At 39.3% G+C, this 18,430-nt stretch overlaps 1 protein-coding gene across 1 annotated transcript in view; it reads left to right on the top strand.

The window, feature by feature from the left end:
* The window catches only part of LOC109849645, a 23,154-nt gene that overhangs the window by 3,829 nt on the left and 895 nt on the right, over window positions 1–18,430 (top strand). The window contains 5 exon segments of the mRNA XM_020419502.1: window positions 1–75; window positions 444–609; window positions 700–802; window positions 11,987–12,115; window positions 17,625–17,840. The exon segment at window positions 1–75 is cut by the window's left edge and continues 9 nt beyond it. Of these exon segments, the coding sequence (XP_020275091.1) occupies window positions 1–75; window positions 444–609; window positions 700–802; window positions 11,987–12,115; window positions 17,625–17,840 (689 nt within the window).

Raw genomic sequence — 18,430 nt, 5'->3', positions numbered from 1 at the left:
TTGCTATTGCTATCAATGAAAACCGAGTTCTCATTACAAACTACTACAACAGAGCAGATCATGATGGCTGTCAAGGTTGCACCTTCATTTAGAATAACAAATATAGTTAATTGCGGATAGACCCCCTGTACTATCGCCCGATTGCATATGGACGCATAAGTGTAACTCTTTTGATGATTTTACCTTCAAGAGGTCTATTTGTCAGAAAAATTATATTCTCATAATCTGAGGGTAAAAGAGCCAAAAGTAAAAAAATTTCATTCAGGGGGTCTATCTGCAACAACAGAGCTACATAGGGTTTATGCGCAACTGGTGATAGCACAGAGGGTCTATCCGTAATTAACCCTAACAAATATCTTCATGTTTTGTTTCACTTTGGGTACATGCACTTCTTGTTTCATTTGAGATATACCTATTCGTAATAGTTCATGATTATTTCGAAGGTTCATCGAGATCTCACTGGTCTTGCTACTTCTTGCCCGAGGCGTCACAAGAATGTCGAGAGCGAGCAATTGACCTAATGAAGAGTAAGGAAGCATGGGATAACAAAGTCGTAACAGTTAAGGAAAATTACACGTCAAAGGAGATATGGTCTGGGAGAATACCGAGGTAGTGTATTTATATATATTCGTGTATCCTAATAAGAGAGGGGGTGCCTTCAATTATTGACTTCATTCTAGAATTGGTATTGACATGCAGAGTGTGGGGTGAACCATGGATTTATTTGCAGCCGACAACAAATATTGATGGAAGCTTATTGTTGCACCACCGTAAGATGGATAGAAGATGGTGGCGAGCACAGGTATATTTAATTTATATCTGATCTTTATCTGGGGAGTTTTTATGAAAAGGTGCACTAAAATTTCTTTAAATATGGAGCATGCTTCTAAAATCAGGATTTCTTTATTTTCTTATTTCTGTAGTTACCTTTGGGTAGAGAACCCTTTTAACTTTTATAGATAACAAGTTGGATGAATACCTCTTGTATTAATTGTAAGGTTTAGATTATCTGCAACTACTGGCACATATTTCCCATATATTAGTTCTTAAGCATTCCTATCTGAAGTAGTTGAAACCGACCCAATATTGTTGATATTAACTATAGATGATCGTTGTCGTCGATGTTTGGCTCAGAAGCCTGCTCAACCAGTTCCTGTTCTCCTCTCCTGTGCACCACCGAGACTAAAGGGGAACTCGCCACTGGTTGAGGGATCGCACAAAGCTCACAGAAGGGGAGAGGATCACACAAAGCTAGAGCACAAAGCTCACAGGGGGTTCTCTACTCTCTGTCTCTTGGTCTTCCCCACCTCGAGCCACTACCAGCCCTTCGAGTCAAATAGAAGGGGGTAGCCGACATGAGAGGGAAAAACCTAGGGCCTCGAGAGGTAGGAGGCGACCTACAGGGATGAGAGATGGGACTCAAAGCGGCAGCCATCAGGACACAAAGATGTGAATGGACTAAGTACCATTGGGTAGAAGATGAGAAGAGGCTGAGTACCATCGCGTAGGGGAGGTTAGAGATTGGCTAGGGCAAAAGACAGTGGGGCGCTGTGCCTTTTGGTAACGGGCCAGATTTTGGGCCAACAAAATAGCAACAATCTCCACCTTCGACCCAAGGTAGTGCACTGAGAAAAACACGGAACTGCAGAACTCATCATCGTCAAATTATTACCTGTATGATCACAAAGAAGATACAAGCAATGAAAGAGAATACATAAAGTAAACTCAGATCACAAAGATCGGGGTAAGATCACCAAGCATACCGAGTCCACAAAGGACCGAACTCTACCAAACGGTCATCGAGTTCAAAGGAAAAAAATCACAAAGCTACTAACAAGCACAAAGCAAGTTAATAGGCCACAAAGGCAACACACAAAGCAAAGAAAAATCACCCAAAGTTAAAATTCAAGATTCTTTGACACGAGATAAATTTTTCAGCAGGCAAACACTTAGTACCCATGTCAGCAGGATTAAATTCTGAGGGAATTTTCTCTAACTTGACAATACCATTTTCAACTATATCCCGACTGAGGGAATTTTCTCTAACTTGACAATACCATTTTCAACTATATCCCGAATGTAATAAAATCTAACATCAATATGTTTAGTTTTATCATGAAAAACAGGATTTTTGCAAAGTTGAATAGCAGATTGACTATTAGAAAATACAACCATATTTTTATCAAAAAAACCAATTTCAGATATAAGGCTCCTAAGCCAAATAGCTTCTTTAAAAATTTTAGTGGTAGCAACATACTCAGATTCAGTAGTAGATAAAACAACAATGGGTTGTTAAGATTTCCAACTTATGCAAGAGCCACACAAAGTAAACACATAGGAAGTAGTAGATTTTCTATTATCTCTATCATTTGCATAATTGGAATCTACATAGCCAACTAGTTTGACACCTTCAGAACACTTAGAGAAGGTTAATCCTACATCCACAGAGGATTTCAAATATCTTAAAAGCCACTTCAAGGCATTTCAATGAGGCATACCACGGTTTGACATGTATCTACTCAAGCAACTAACCGCATATGCAATGTCAGGCCTAGTACTAACCATGAGATACATGGCCGATCCTATAGCATTCGAATATGACACCTTCTTCATATCATTTATTTCAGTTTCAGTCTTGGGGGACTGATCCTTAACACAAAATGGGAAGCAAGAGGCACATTCACAGATTTGGCATCAGACATAGAGAATTTTCTCAAAATTTTTTTAACATATGAACTTTGATTTAAAACTAGAGTAGATTTGTTTTTGTCCCTAATAATCTTCATGCCTAGGATTCTTTTAGCATCACCTAAGTCTTTTATGTCAAAATTTTCACAAAGACATTTTTGAACATGCTCAATAGACTTCAATCAAGGACTAACAATCAACATGTCATCCACATAAATTACAAGAAATACAGGCACAGAGTCTATATTCTTATAATACAAGCAATGATCAGCAGAACTTCTTTTAAACTTTAAAGATTGCATGCATTTATCAAATCTAATATTCCATTGTCTAGGTGATTGTTTTAAACCATACAAAGTCTTTTTTAACAAACACACATGATCAGGTAATTTAGGGTCCACAAAGCCCTCAGGTTGGTGCATATAAATATTTTTATCAAGATCATCATGTAAGAAAGCGGACTATGTATGGTTTAAAACATTGAAGGGAGATAATGGTGGGATTCTTCTACTTAAAGTGTTTGGCTGTGTGTGCTTTGTGAAGGACAATATGCCATCTGTCGGGAAACTTGCTTTAGAGCTGTGAAGTGCATCTTTGTGGGATATTCTGCTACTCAGAAGGGATATGTTTGCTGGAGCCCGGTAGAGAAAAGATTGTTTGTGAGCATGGATGTGCACTTTCGAGAACTCGAGCCATATTACACTCGGAAGGTAAATTCATCCGTTGGTAACTCGCCCAATACTAGAAGTATGAGGCGAGAGGAGGAGAATTGTGAGAGATCGGTGAACAATGTGGAGAAATCGATTTCTGTATCGATTCCTTGGGAGGGAGAATTGGTTGAGGAGGAGCAGGAGAATGAAGAAGAAAAGAAAAATGAGACAAGATGTGTTAGGCTCACGGTTCAGGGGGAGCTACTAACCTATAGTAGAAAGGGGAAGCAAATTGCAAGAACAGTACCTACAGTGCCACTAGTGCTGCCAAGTCTCTTGCCAACGCTTGCCTCGACTCCTGAAACACCTACACCACCATCTGTTTCATCCTAAGGTGATAACATTCCTCTCCCTACTCCTCCCACACCAATATCAGTACGGAGGACTACTCGTAGTAATGCGGAAAATCCTTCCGATAGATATGATTGGGATCTTGCTCAGTTTGTATCATATTCTAACATCCATCCTGCACATGGGGCATTCATTGCATCATTGGACTCTGTTACTGTACCTAACAATTGACAGGTTGCTAAGAAGGACCCAAAGTGGAAAGCGGCTATGCACGAGGAGCTAGGGGTTCTTAAGAAGAACCGCACTTGGGAGCTAGTAAAACTACCAGAAGGGAAGAGAGCAGTTGGATGCAAGTGGGTCTTCACTGTGAAGCAGAATCCAGATGGACAAGTTGAGCGCTACAAGGCTCGTCTGGTGGCAAAAGGGTATAGTCAGACATATGGCATCGATTATGATGAGACTTTTGCACCGGTGGCGAAGATGAGCACTGTTCGGACCTTAATCTCTCTGGCAATAAATGGTGGATGGAAGTTACACCAACTAGATGTGAAGAATGCATTTCTTCATGGAGATCTAGTGGAGGAGGTATACATGGAGATACCATCAGGATTTGATACAGATCAGACAGTGGGTAAGGTCTGCAGATTGAAGAAGTCTCTCTATGGGCTGAAGCAGTCTCCTCGTGCTTGGTTTGACAGATTCAGGAGGGTTATGATTGGTATGGGGTACCAGCAGATCAACGCCGACCATACCGTGTTCTTTCGACGAAGTGGAGGTCATATTACCATGCTGGCGGTATATGTGGATGATATGATTATTACAGGAGATGATGAGAAGGAGATTGCTCAACTCAAAGTGAGACTGGGTAAGAAATTCGAGGTGAAAGATCTTGGCTTGCTTCGTTATTTTCTTGGGATAGAGATGGCTCGAGGAGCTGAGGGGATTGTTCTCTTCCAAAGAAAGTATGCACTGGATCTTCTTAAAGAAATAAGGATGTTAGGGTGTAAACCTGTAACTACACCGATCGATCAAAAGTTCAAACTGGGTGCTGAGGCTGGAGAGCCAGTTGATCGTGACAGATACCAGAGACTGGTGGGCAGGTTGATCTATTTGAGTCACACACGTCCCAATATCTCTTTTGCAGTTAGCGTGGTAAGTCGCTACATGCATGATCCGAGGAAGGGTCATATGGACACAATGTACCAGATTCTTAGGTATTTGAAGAGTGTCCCAGGAAAAGGATTGATATTCAGGAAGAATGAACATATGAGCATTGAGGGTTATTGTGACTCAGATTAGGCTAGCTGTGCTGATGACAGGAGGTCCATCTCAGGATACTGTATCTTTATAGGAGGCAATTTGGTCTCGTGGAAGAGCAAAAAACAGTCAGTGATGGCGAGGTCAACAGCTGAAGCAGAGTATAGGGCTATGACCTTGTGAGTCGCGGAATTGTTGTGGTTGAAGAGTATGTTGGTGGAGCTAAAACTGGATCAAGGAGCAAAGATGAAGCTGTGGTGTGATAACAAGTCAGCCATCAGTATCGCTAATAACCCAGTGCAACATGATAGAACCAAACACATTGAGATCGATAAGTTCTTCATCAAAGAGAAGTTGGACAGTGGATTACTGGAGTTAAGTCATGTTTTAATTAAAGATCAGGCAGCAGATTGTCTGACTAAGGGACTTAGCTCAGTAGATATGGTTAGAGGATGTGACAAGATGGGCTTAGTGGATATCTTACGCCCATCTTGAGGAGGAGTGTTGACATATTAGAATAGTTAAGGGGTTATTTGTAAGATGTATTTGTAGGGGGCCTATATAAGCCCATGTTATTTTATTAATATGATTGGGGTTTCTATTCACAATTAAGGCAAACTCAGACATATTACTGTTAGACCCTAGAGGGGGGTGATTAGGGTCTTATGCTAATCTAATCCGATTAAATGCCAATTAAAAACTAATTAACAAGTTATCCTAGCAAGTATGAAATATCACAAGATATATGAGCTAGGATAAGCAATGTAAACAATGAGATATATCCTATATGATGAAATATATATATATGCAAGGATATATAAACTAACACAAGGGGTAAACAAAGTGAACTAGATAGTGGATCATATAAATGATGAGCTAATGACAATGGCGATAAGAAATATAAACCCAAGTATAAATAAACGCCAAAGCACACTCAAACACAAGATATGATCACGGAGTTCGGACCTTCCGTCCTACGTCTCCGCTCCCCACTCCCGGGGAGAAATCCACTAACACAAACCGGTTTGGAAGCCGGAACTTCTTCTACACACTCGGTTTTCTAGCTAACCGAAAACTCTACAACTCACACTCTTGCAATCACACTCTACACCCACTAAGTGTTGGACCTAGCCGTGTCTCCCTCAAGTGCTCGGTTACAACCTCTCCCTAGGCACGTCAACCGACGCCCCTCCTCTTGGGACGATCCCCGACTCTCACCACACACTCCTCACTCGGTGTACAAGTGTATTACAAAGTGATTCTCACAATAAGCACAAATATGACAAATGATTGTTCTCAAAACAAGGTGAGAACTCAATTAAGCACAACTCTTAGTCACAAACCCACAACCCCAAATTATACTATGAATGTAAATACAATAAGCTCAAAAGGTTGTGTGTGAACAAAGAGATATAAATCAAAACTAAACTCAATGTAGTTCTAGCTTAATAACAATGATAATCAAATATATAAAAAAGCTAGAAATAGAGTTTAGAAAACTTCTCAATATATCAAGAGTTGGAGGGAGAATAGTTGAATGCCCAAACACCAATAGATGATCTCCTCAAGCTCTTGTAGAATTGAATCACAAAAACAAACTCTCAATTTGCTTAAAAGCTTTTTAAACACACTTAAACCAAACTAAAACCCTTGTTAAAAACAAAAGACAAAACAGCCCCAAGGCAACGGTCAAAAAACTAGCCGTTGGAAGCAGAAAAATCACTCGTCGGTCGACCGGAAAATTCGTCGGTCGACCGAAAATTTTCATCGGTCGACCGGACCGGTCGACCGACAGGCTTTCTGTCGCCCAGTGAACTTTTGACCTCAGGTTCGGTCGACCGGTACGGTCGACCGAAAACTGATATGAAAACTGTTTATCTGATTTTGAAATGCTGTTTAAAAATATCAAATAAATTCCAAAAAATGTAAAACTTTGGGGAATGATTGTAGACATGATAATAAACATGCTACAACGACTGGTTTCGAAAAAGGACTTCCCAAATGAAAAATATCATCATTTTACAAAATAGTCCAAAACATGAAAATATGAAAATTGATATTTTGATATTTTGACTTAAACCAACTTTTAAAACTTTGTGAAATGTTTTTGTAGACTTAGTAAAACATGTATAAACTGATATTGAAGTCTATAAACTAAGAATACAATATTTTCACAAAATTGCATATTCTATGCAATGTTTTCAAAAACATAATAGAAAATATGAAATATAGAATTTCATATATATAACCATAAAAACTCAAAACATATGTATGTATATATATAACTATATATATGCATAGAAACCAAAACTTATATATATATATATGACTATATATATATATATACGAAGAAACCAATAATAAATGTGTGTGTATAGATAATTGAGCTTAGAGTATATAACACACATAATATAAACTCCTAAACTAAATTACCCAAGCTTGATTGGTCTTCAATATGCTCTTCTAGGTAATCTTGCGGATGAAGCTTTAACTTGGATCTTGAACTTTGAATAGCAAGGCTTCACCGTCATTCCGCCAACCTCCATTGGATATCATCGTTGAAGCTCTATTCCATCCAACCTCCAACTACGTTGTTTGTCTACAATAAATAAGAATACACAAATACTAGACAAACAACATTAGTGGTAAATTGTTTGTTAAACATCATCAAAACAAGAAGGCCAACAATTACAATCAATCAAATTGCAATCTCTATATCTTTCAGGTTTTTTAATGGTTTCTTTTATTTCTATCCCTAGTGAGTTGATAATCATTCAAATCATGCATGTTATCTATTTTCTGCATATCATGCTCCAAGCCTCCACCTCATTAGGAATAATCTCATATTGATTTTTAATAATTATATCATTTAATTTTTCTTCAGGAGGTGATTTGGGTTGATTAATAATAGACATTTGCTCCACCTCATTTGGAGCATCATTTTTAGGAATAGGAACATATAAAGGTAAACAAGAAAATTTATTTTCATTAAAAACATCTCTGGTTATCACTACCTTAAACCCCGGTTCAATCTTATTCCAAAGCCTATAACCTTTTACCCCTTCAGGATATCCTAAGAAAACATATTTCTTAGATCTAGGTTCTAACTTATCAATCTTTTGATGCACATAGCCAGCACTCTCGAAAATTCTCAAATTATTTAAATCAAGAGGTTTGCCCGTGAACACAAGTTCAGGACATTTCTCTCCTAAGGGAACAGAATGAGACCTATTAATCAAATAAACCGCAGTACAAACAGCTTCTCTCTAGAACTTCTTGGAGAGCCCAGATGTGGCCAACATAACCCTCACCCTCTCTAAGAGAGTTCTATTCATCCTTTCAGCAATCCCATTCTACTGGGGTGTGTACAAATTTATGCCTTTTAATACCCTAAGTAGTACACAAATCATTCAATTATTTGTTACAAAACTCAAGACCATTGTTTGTCCTAAGAGTTTTAATTTTCTTTTCCGTTTGGTTTTCAATCATAATTTTCCAGTTTTTAAATTTATCAAAAACTTTAGATTTTTTGTTTCATGAGTAAAATCCAAACTTTCCTAGAATAATCATCAATTATGGAAAGAAAATATTGGTTTTGTTTCATGAGTAAAATCCAAACTTTCCTAGAATAATCATCAATTATGGAAAGAAAATATTGGTTCCCTCCATGCGTAGGCACACTCTAGAATAATCATCAATTATGGAAAGAAAATATTGGTTCCCTCCATGCGTAGGCACACTAGAGGGACCCCGCACATTAGCATGCAAATATTCAAACATTAGTGCACTTAGACTGATTAGGAAAGGAAGAAGTAGGAAAAATAGCCCTATGTTGTTTTCCTAACACACAAGATTCACAGAAAGGGATGAGGGATATTTTATCACTACCAAAGTGATCTCCTTTATGTAAAATTTCTAATCCTTTATTACTCATGTGACCTAATCTATTATGCCATAAAACAGATTTATCACCTATCACAGAGTTAACAGAATCAAGTATTAGTTCAGCATGACAAACATACAAGTTATTTTGTTTTTCAGCAGTAAAAATAACAAGCGATCCTTTCAGAGTTTTCATAACCCCTTTACCCTATTTTCCCTCTAAACCATCATTTTTTAGAGATGCACAAGAAATCAAGTTATAACGTAAATTAGGAACATACCTAACATCCTTCAAAGTAAACACAAAACTAGAAGAAAACCTAAGGCATACATCACCAGTTCCTAAAATATTGCATTTCTTTTCATTTGTCATTGACACAAAGCCATTCTCTATTTTCTTATAGTTTGAAAACAAGTTCATTGCATTTCTTTTCATTTGTCATTGACACAAAGCCATTCTCTATTTTCTTATAGTTTGAAAACAAGTTTTTAAAAGGAGTCATATGAAAAGTACAACCAGAGTCTACCAACCAATCTGATTTACACAAAAGATCAGATAAGAGTTTAAATATGCATAATCATACAGATTATTAATCATAAAAATTTCACCCAATTTGCCTTCACAGACAACCATATTAGCATGATCATTTTGCTGATTTTTCTTAGGCTTAGGACAATCTCTAATAAAGTGACCAGTTTCATGATATTTATAGCATTTTTTAATTTTAAACCTGGACTTAGATCTACCTCTTCCATTTTCAAATTTTTTCTTACTTGATTCCCCATTACTAGTATTCTTTTGGTTATTAGACCTATTCTGAGGCTTACCCCTCACATGCATAACCTCACCAGAATTTTTATTTCTCCCAGAATGTTTTAAATCTAATTCCTTACTCTTAAGACCATTGATCACAATGTCAAGGGTAATCTCATCTCTACCATATTTCATAGCAGATTTTACATCACTATATGAGTCAGGAATAGCATTTAGAAGGGCAATAGGAGTATAGTTGTCTATATGTTTATCACCAGTTAACTTAATATCTGAAATAAATTTTGTGAAAACATTTAGGTTCTCCTCAATGTCCTTAGACATATCCAATCTAAATTTGAAATTTTTTTCAAGCAAAAACATTTTACTGGGCAAAGATGTTTCAGTATAGAGTTCTTCAAGTTTATCCCAAAGGATTTTAGCAGATTCTAAAATTCTAACTTTTTTAAGCACAGAGTCAAATAAGTTCAAATAAATTGTGGAACAAGCATTTTCGTTCATTTCAGCTCTTTTTTCTTCAGTGTCAGAAGTCAAATAAGTCTAACCAACACTCCTAAATGACTTCTGTTGAATTAACATGCATTTTATTTTTTGTTTCCAAATGCTAAAATCAAATTTTTCGTTGAACGGAGCCATACCATATTGAACCATACCATATTGATTAGCAGCAGACATTTTTCACACAGAAAAATCAGAAAATGGTATCACAACAACTAGCACGAGCAGAAACAAAACAAGAAAAAAAATTTTTAGCAACTAGTACGAGCAGAAACACAAACAGGAAATATTTTCGCACGAGCAGAAACACAAACATGAAATATTTTCCAACAAATAGATAGGTTGGATTTTCAGTCAATATACCTGAGCGAAACTCTAGGAGAGAGTTTCGACCTTACCCACTTGCTCGGCAGTGCGGCGGCGGTCCAGCGGCGATATGATTTCGGCGGTCTAGCGGCTTGAACGACGACGACTCAACGAGGCTCTGATACCACTGTAGAGGATCGTTGTCGTCGATGTTTGGCTCAGAAGCTTGCTCAACCAGTTCCTGTTCTCCTCTCCTGTGCACCACCGAGACTAAAGGGAAACTCGCCACTGGTTAAGGGATCACACAAAGCTCACAGAAGGGAGAGAGGATCGCACAAAGCTAGAGCACAAAGCTCACATGGGGTTCTCTACTCTCTGCCTCTTCGTCTTCCCCACCTCGAGCTACTACCAGCCCTTCGAGTTAAATAGAAGGGGGCAGCCGACACGAGAGGGAAAAACCTAGGGTCTCGAGTGGTAGCAGCCGACCTACAGGGATGAGAGATGAGACTCAAAGCGGCAGCCATCAGGACACAGAGATGGGAAGGGACTGAGTACCATCGGGTAGGAGATGGGAAGAGGCTGAGTACCATCGCGTAGGGTAGGTTAGAGATGGGCTAGGGCAAAAGACAGTGGGGAGCTGGGCCTTTTGGTAACGGGCCAGATTTTGGGCCAACAAAATAGCAACATTAACTAATGACAACTGACCATTCATATCAGATTTTAAGCATGGTGATCCAATCTAGTCAAAACTGATAGATACTGGCGAGATTGGCCAATTGCAATTAATACATGGCTATATTGGCCACTACTGAGTTTGTAGACTGTGGATATGAGGAGATCCTTGGCAGAGGGTTAGCTTTTTGGAGCTGGACGGTTCAGTAGTCTTTTTTGCTGCTTCACATATGGCTAGTCCTTTTCTCGATTTTAATGATTTTTGGATTGGGCTATCTATAGAAGGACTATGTGCCTTAATTTTAAGCCTCTGGTCTAGATTGTTGTTTCCTCCCACAAGAAAAAAGTTCCTGGTCTAGGTGAATGGCATGATAGTTGCATCTGAATCCAAAGCAAATCAGCATAATAGAAGTTGGGAATTGGGAATCATGACAGTTCTATGAAGTCGTTTCTATTGCTGAAATTGGTGTATCTTCTCAAACCAAGCTTGTGCATATTGAAGCTAGAAGCTGACAAGTTGCAGCTTCCTATATTAAATGCAAGTGTGTGAAAAAGCAAATATATGAAGTTGCTAAGCTGTAGGCATAAAAACCAATGAGAAGGATAAAAAGATTATCCTGAGACTTTGGGCAAAGTAGTTGTCTATGATTATAAGGTCTAAATTTATTTATAAATCAACTCTTTTGTTTGTTATTTGTCTTACGGCCTTTATTAACTTGTAAAATGCCATCTACTGATAGAAGAGTTTACATGATGTCTGATTGGTCTGCCATTTCAGCATCTACCAAAGTCTTGTTTCTGCAAATTTTATCTGAATTATTTTCTTCTCATTTCATATTGTGTTATAATGAACTCTTTTTCACCTTCATTTTATAAAGATTATTTAACTATCCTTTAATTGTTTTGTCAGGCAATACGATATCTAATGAGGTTTCAAACTGAGTACACATGCCATTTGCTAAATGTGGCTAGGCATGCATCATTTGGTTTACAAGCTGCAGAAATGGTTGTTGGTAGTCTTCCTTCTGGTTGGCCCAAGGTATTGACTAATTTAATTTCTTTGCTTGTTTATGCTCTCCTTTAAAAATAATTTGTAAATGCTAGCATTAGTCAATTTATTTGTTTTTGTTCAGCATGCTTTTCTCACGACCGTGCTTAGAAGTTACACATACATATGTATGCACATTTTCTCACGATCATTGATTTCTCAATTTATATATCTTGAATGTCTTCACGCTTGGACACACATCAGTAAATCAAAGCATACCATTCTAATGGTAGCACATAGGGATCTTTATTTTCCTCCCTCAGGAATGAATAGTAATATCTTGTACTCTGTCCTCGGAAAACAACCAAAGTATGCTAGGGGTTCACATAGTTGATACTCCCAACTCAAAGAGTAAGAAATTGACATTTTATTATTAGGAAATAAATAATTACTTTATTCTATTCCTTATTTTTCATTATTCTCCTTCCTTGTATATGCTAATATTAGGAAATAAATAATTACTTTATTCTATTCCTTATTTTTCATTATTCTCCTTCCTTGTATATGCTACTCTCCTTGTATAGGCTACTCCCCTTGTATAGCTTTCACCCCTGTACTATATATATCAATCCTGTATCTCTCATTAGATTCAATCAATATATTTCCCTTTTCATGGTATCAGAGCAGAGATCGTAAAAACTCTATCTTCCTCCTTGTGTTCGTCATCAATCATTCTCTCTAAATGGCATTCGAAAATTCCTCCACCTCTGATGAGGTCCAATCAAAAACTCTAACCAATGATCAAGAACCCTCCAAACCTTTTGTTCTATTTACTCTCTCAAACTGTCTGAAACTCAACCAGAAGAACTAACTCTCCTGGAAAACTCAGATCACTGCCATTCTTATTGGATATGATCTATTCAAATACGTTGATGGAAAATTTCCGGCGCCTCCTGCTGCTCAAGCCACCGCCCTACTCACTTGGATCCGTCAGGATCGTCTTCTTTTTGGTGCTCTCCTCGGGACTCTTGAACCTAACCTCATCCCGCTTGTTTCACAGGCAAACACCACGAAAGAGGCGTGGGATCTTCTGACGAACACCTTCTCCAAACCTACACGTGACCATATCAAACAAATCAAGGAACAACTCAAACATCTCACCAAAGGTGTAGAGAGTGTCTCGGAATATATGCAAGCTATCAAAAATCTAACGGATCAATTAAACCTGTTTGGCAAACCTATGGATACGGAAGACATAATTGACAAAATATTTGATGGCCTAGACGATTCCTACAAATCTGTTCGTGAGGCGGTTGTTGCCCGTGAGAGTGTAATTTCCTTTGCGGAATTACACGAGAGACTTATCAACAAAGAAGTTGAGATCATGTCCAGGCCGATTCTTCCTCAACCCGCTGCTGCCCCTGTCTCGGCCCATGCCGTCTCGACAAAATCGGCTGCCCGAAACCATCATGGTCCGAAACAGCACACCTGGCAGCAACCTGGGGGAGCACTCAGTACACAGTCATGGAATATGACAGCGGCGTCGTCATCAGCACCGGCCCAGTCTTCCTCCAATGGTGGTCGCCCGCGGAAAGCCTACCTCGGCAAGTGCCAGTGGTGCAATACCCAAGGTCATGTTGTCTCTCAATGCAATCTGTTCCGCCAGTAATTCCCACATGTCACTCCTCCCCGGGACAACAATAAACCGCAAGTAAGAATGACTACTGCGGCACCGACCACCGGAGCGTGGCTAATGGACAGTGGAGCATCTCATCACATCACTAGTGATTTGGCTAATCTTGCGCTGCACCATCCATACGATGGAACTGAGGAAGTTGTCATTGGTGATGGTACATCTCTTCCTATTACCCATACGGGCTCTCTTTCTCTTCCCACATTTGTTCACTCTCTTTCATTATCTCATGTGTTGTGTGTTCCGTCCATTACCCGTAATATTATTTCTGTCTCCAAACTGTGTCTTGAAAATAATGTTTCTATCCAATTCTTACCCACTTGTTTTGTTATGAAGGATCTTCGCACGGGGGATACTCTCTTTCAGGGTCCAGCCAGTAATGGTGTCTATGAGTGGAATCCCGGCGTACTTCACTCGTGTCTAGTATCTAGAGTATCGTCAATAAATTAGCATCAACGCCTTGGTCATCCAGCTGAACCAATTTTAAAATCTTTACTTTCACATCTTGGTCAAGTAGTTGCTACGGATTCTATTTCTCACTGTAACTCATGTGCTATCAATAAAATGCATAAACTCCCCTTTTCTTTATCTACTATTGTTTCCACTGCTCCACTTAAAATTATCTACATTGATGTTTGGACGTCTCCTGTTGTGTCGTATGATGGATTTAAATACTATGTTATATTTGTTGATCATCATACAAAATACATCTGGCTTTACCCTCTCAAACGAAAATCTGATACACTTAGAGTTTTCACGCGCTTTAAATCCCTTGTTGAAAAATTCTTTACCTGTTCTATTAAAACTCTCTATTCTGATAATGGTGGTGAGTTTGTGGGTATGTCTGCCTTCCTTGGCACTCATGGCATATCTCATCTCACTACTCCACCTCATACACCTGAACATAATGGCTACTCTGAAAGACGTCATCGACATATTGTTGAGACGGGTCTTGCTCTACTCTCCCACGCTGGCATGCCTCTTCCATACTGGTCTTTAGCGTTCACCACTACTTCCTACCTCATTAACCGTTTGCCTGCTCTTACTCTTTCTCAAAAATCACCATATCTATGTCTGTTTGGTCATCTTCCAAATTACAGCAAGCTTCGTATTTTTGGCTGTCTATGTTATCCCTGGCTCAAACCATACACCTCTCACAAACTTGAACCAAAATTCACCCTATGTGTCTTTATCGGCTACTCGGCCACTCAAAGTGCCTATTACTGTCTCGATCCCCAAACTCACCGTATCTACACCTCTCGACATGTTCGTTTTGTTGAGACCGTGTTTTCGTTTCAAACCATCTCCACAGCTCCTGATATTTCTCCTGCCATTGTGGATGCATGGTGCACTATCACATTACCCCTTGTCACTCCTGCAGTCGCTCCACCCACCAGTCTGCGGTTCACGTCTCCACTGCCTCACCCAACTAATTCGCCCAACCATATGTCAGCGTCCCCAGCTCCGTCTGACTCCGCTTCTGCATCGTTCAGTTCGTCGTCTGAGTCAGTCCAGTCCCAAACTTCCTTGCCGCACAAAATCACGGCAGAACAGTCTCTGTCTGGTGCCGAATCTCTGGATGCTCCTCCCGCCCGTACCATCATCACCCGGAGTATGAATAACATTGCCAAGCCCGTTAATAAATTGAATTTGAGTGTGCAGCTACAGGAAAAAGTTAGTGAACCTCACACGGTGGCTCAGGCTTTACGTCATCCACAGTGGCGTCAGGCAATGGATGCCGAGTTCTCGGCCTTACTGACAAATGATCATGGGATCTTGTTCCAGCTTCAGAAGCTCATAATATTGTGGGATGTCGTTGGGTTTTCCGAGTGAAATATCTACCGAATGGGGACATTGAATGCTACAAGGCACGGTTGGTTGCTAAAGGTTGCCATCAACGTCCTGGTGTGGCCTACTCAGAAACATTCAGTCCAGTTGTCAAGCCTGCCACTATTCGGCTCTTACTCACCATTGCAGTATCATCAGCATGGCCCCTGAAACAACTGGATGTCAATAACGCTTTTTTGCTGGGAACTCTGGATGAAAATGTTTTTATGGCCCAGCCGCCGGGATTTGTCGATTCTACCAAGCCCACTCATGTCTATCGGCTGATGAAAGCCATCTATGGTCTCAAACATGCCCCTCGTGCCTGGTATACTGCTCTCCGCTGCTATCTTCTCAGCTACGGAATTGTCAATTCCGTTGCTGACTCGTCCTTATTCATTCTTCGGACCGACAAATGTCTGCTCTACTTACTCGTGTATGTCGATGACATCATCATTACTGGTCCCGACTCTGATCTTATTGCCCGTTTTGTCTCACATCTTGGGTTGCGCTTTTCTCTCAAAGATCTGGGTGATCTCTCCTTTTTCTTGGGCATTGAAGTTATTCCGTGTTTCACTGGGTTAATGCTCAGTCAACGGAAATATGTTCTCGAACTACTCAGCCGGGCCAACATGATCACTGCAAAACCTGTCTCTACTCCCATGATTGTCTCACCACTACTCATTGCGGCCGCGGGGCACGAGGCAACCGATGCTCAGACAGAATATCGGGCTTTCATTGGTGGATTACAATTTCTCACCTTCACTCGCCCAGATATTGCGTATGCGGTAAACAAACTATCTCAGTATATGGCTCACCCACGAACGGATCATTGGGTGGCACTCAAGCGCCTTCTTCGTTTTTGGACTAGCACTCCGGACCGTTACTCTTCATATATCACGACACCCATCTCCATCTCTTCATGCTTTTTCTGATGCAGATTGGGCAGGAGACAAGGATGACTACACTTCCACAACAGGATATATTATTTATCTTGGGAATTCTCCTATCTCATGGTCTTCTAAGAAACAACGCTCTGTCGCTAGATCCTCCACTGAAGCTGAATATAGGGCCGTTGCGGCTACCAGTGCTGAGCTTCTCTGGCTTCATGATTTGCTTAGTGAACTGGGTTATCCTGTTGTTAATCCCACTCCCATCTACTGTGACAATGTTGGTGCCACAAGCCTCAGTACAAATCCGGTTTTTCATTCTCGGATGAAGCATATTGCTCTTGATTTTCATTTTATTCGGGAACACGTTCAGGCTAGCAAACTACGAGTCTCTCATATCTCTGGTCATGACCAACTCGCGGATATACTCACCAAACCGCTATCACGACAACGCTTTGATGACTTAACCAACAAGATTGGTCTCCTGTCCAGATCGTCCATCTTGAGGGGGGATATTAGGAAATAAATAATTATTTTATTCTATTCCTTATTTTTCATTATTCTCCTTCCTTGTATATGCTACTCTCCTTGTATAGGCTACTCCCCTTGTATAGCTTTCACCCCTGTACTATATATATCAATCCTGTATCTCTCATTAGATTCAATCAATATATTTCCCTTTCATTTATTACTATAATCCACATCGTCTATTTCCCTAGTGAATTGTTTGTTGTTATATTCTAGTTTGTTTAAATTTTTTTATCCTCCTGATCTAATACAATTTTCTTGCTTATTTGGTTGAGTTCCTCATTAATTTGTTTTTTACGTTTTTTAGGGGTCCCTCTCTCTTAATTTTACTTGCTTGTAGCCTCTTTCTTAGTTGACTGGAAAATGATATAAAATAAATCCATGTCTGATTTACTAGAATACACGTGCTCAGATTCTTGCTTCATAAATGCTGTGTTCATAAGTGAAATGTAAATTTGCTAAGTTCTTATAGACAGTAATCAAGGAGTGTTCATACTTGTCTCTTACTTTTGTTAACTGAAATTTTAGCATGATTGTTTATTTGAAGATCAAATACATTGAAGAAAAATACCTGTCGCGGATATATTTAATAATGTGCAAGCAGTTGTTCTTGTTCCCTTTTCAGACGGCTTTCAACAATTCTCAAGGTGATATTGAGCAGTTTGTATGGTCCAATCATAGACCCTGGATTCCGAGACCCCTTCTTAGTATGCATGTAAGAATGGGAGATAAAGCTTGTGAAATGAAGGTAGTTGGATTTGAAAGCTACATGCAACTTGCTGCTCGCATTCGTGAGCATTTTCCACACCTTAACAGTATATGGATTTCCACAGAAATGCAGGTATTTTCTTCTCATTATTTTCTGCATTTCCTTTTAGTTGTTCTGCACTATAAATAAAACACCAGTGCTTCTGAATTTGGAATTCACTGTTCTTAGCCCATGTTTGCTCAATAAAACGTAAAAGTACACTTTTCTTATGGAAAATAGAAAGGTTAATTGTGGATAGATTCCCTGTACTATCGGGCAATTGTGGATAGACCCCCTATAAGCCTATTGTTGCTGAATGCTGGTAGACCTCTGGAATGAATTTTTCTTTTGACCTTGTTACCCTTAGAGAAAGGGAAAGTTGTTTTTGACAAATAGACCTTTAAAAGAGTTAAAAAAATTCACTCTGGGGATCTATCTGCAATAGTAGAACTACAGGGATCTATCCGCAATTGAGCGCTAGTGTAGGAGTTCACGGTGATACCCAAACAAAAAAGATGCTGATAAATCATAAGTTTTCTCATATGATGTTGAGGTGCTATATGATTTTAAAAAAAATTGTGTTGATTGCTGATAGATCCCTGTACTATCACTCACTTGCGGGGGATCCCTGTAGCTCTATTGTTGCAGATAGACCCATTGAATGAATTCTTTTGGGCTCTTTT

Source organism: Asparagus officinalis, chromosome 7 (genome assembly GCF_001876935.1).
Source record: "Asparagus officinalis chromosome 7, Aspof.V1, whole genome shotgun sequence".
In the NCBI taxonomy this organism is placed as follows: Eukaryota; Viridiplantae; Streptophyta; class Magnoliopsida; order Asparagales; family Asparagaceae; genus Asparagus; species Asparagus officinalis.
The sequence above is the reverse complement of the archived record's forward strand: the minus strand, read 5'-3'. Positions and strand labels throughout refer to the sequence as shown.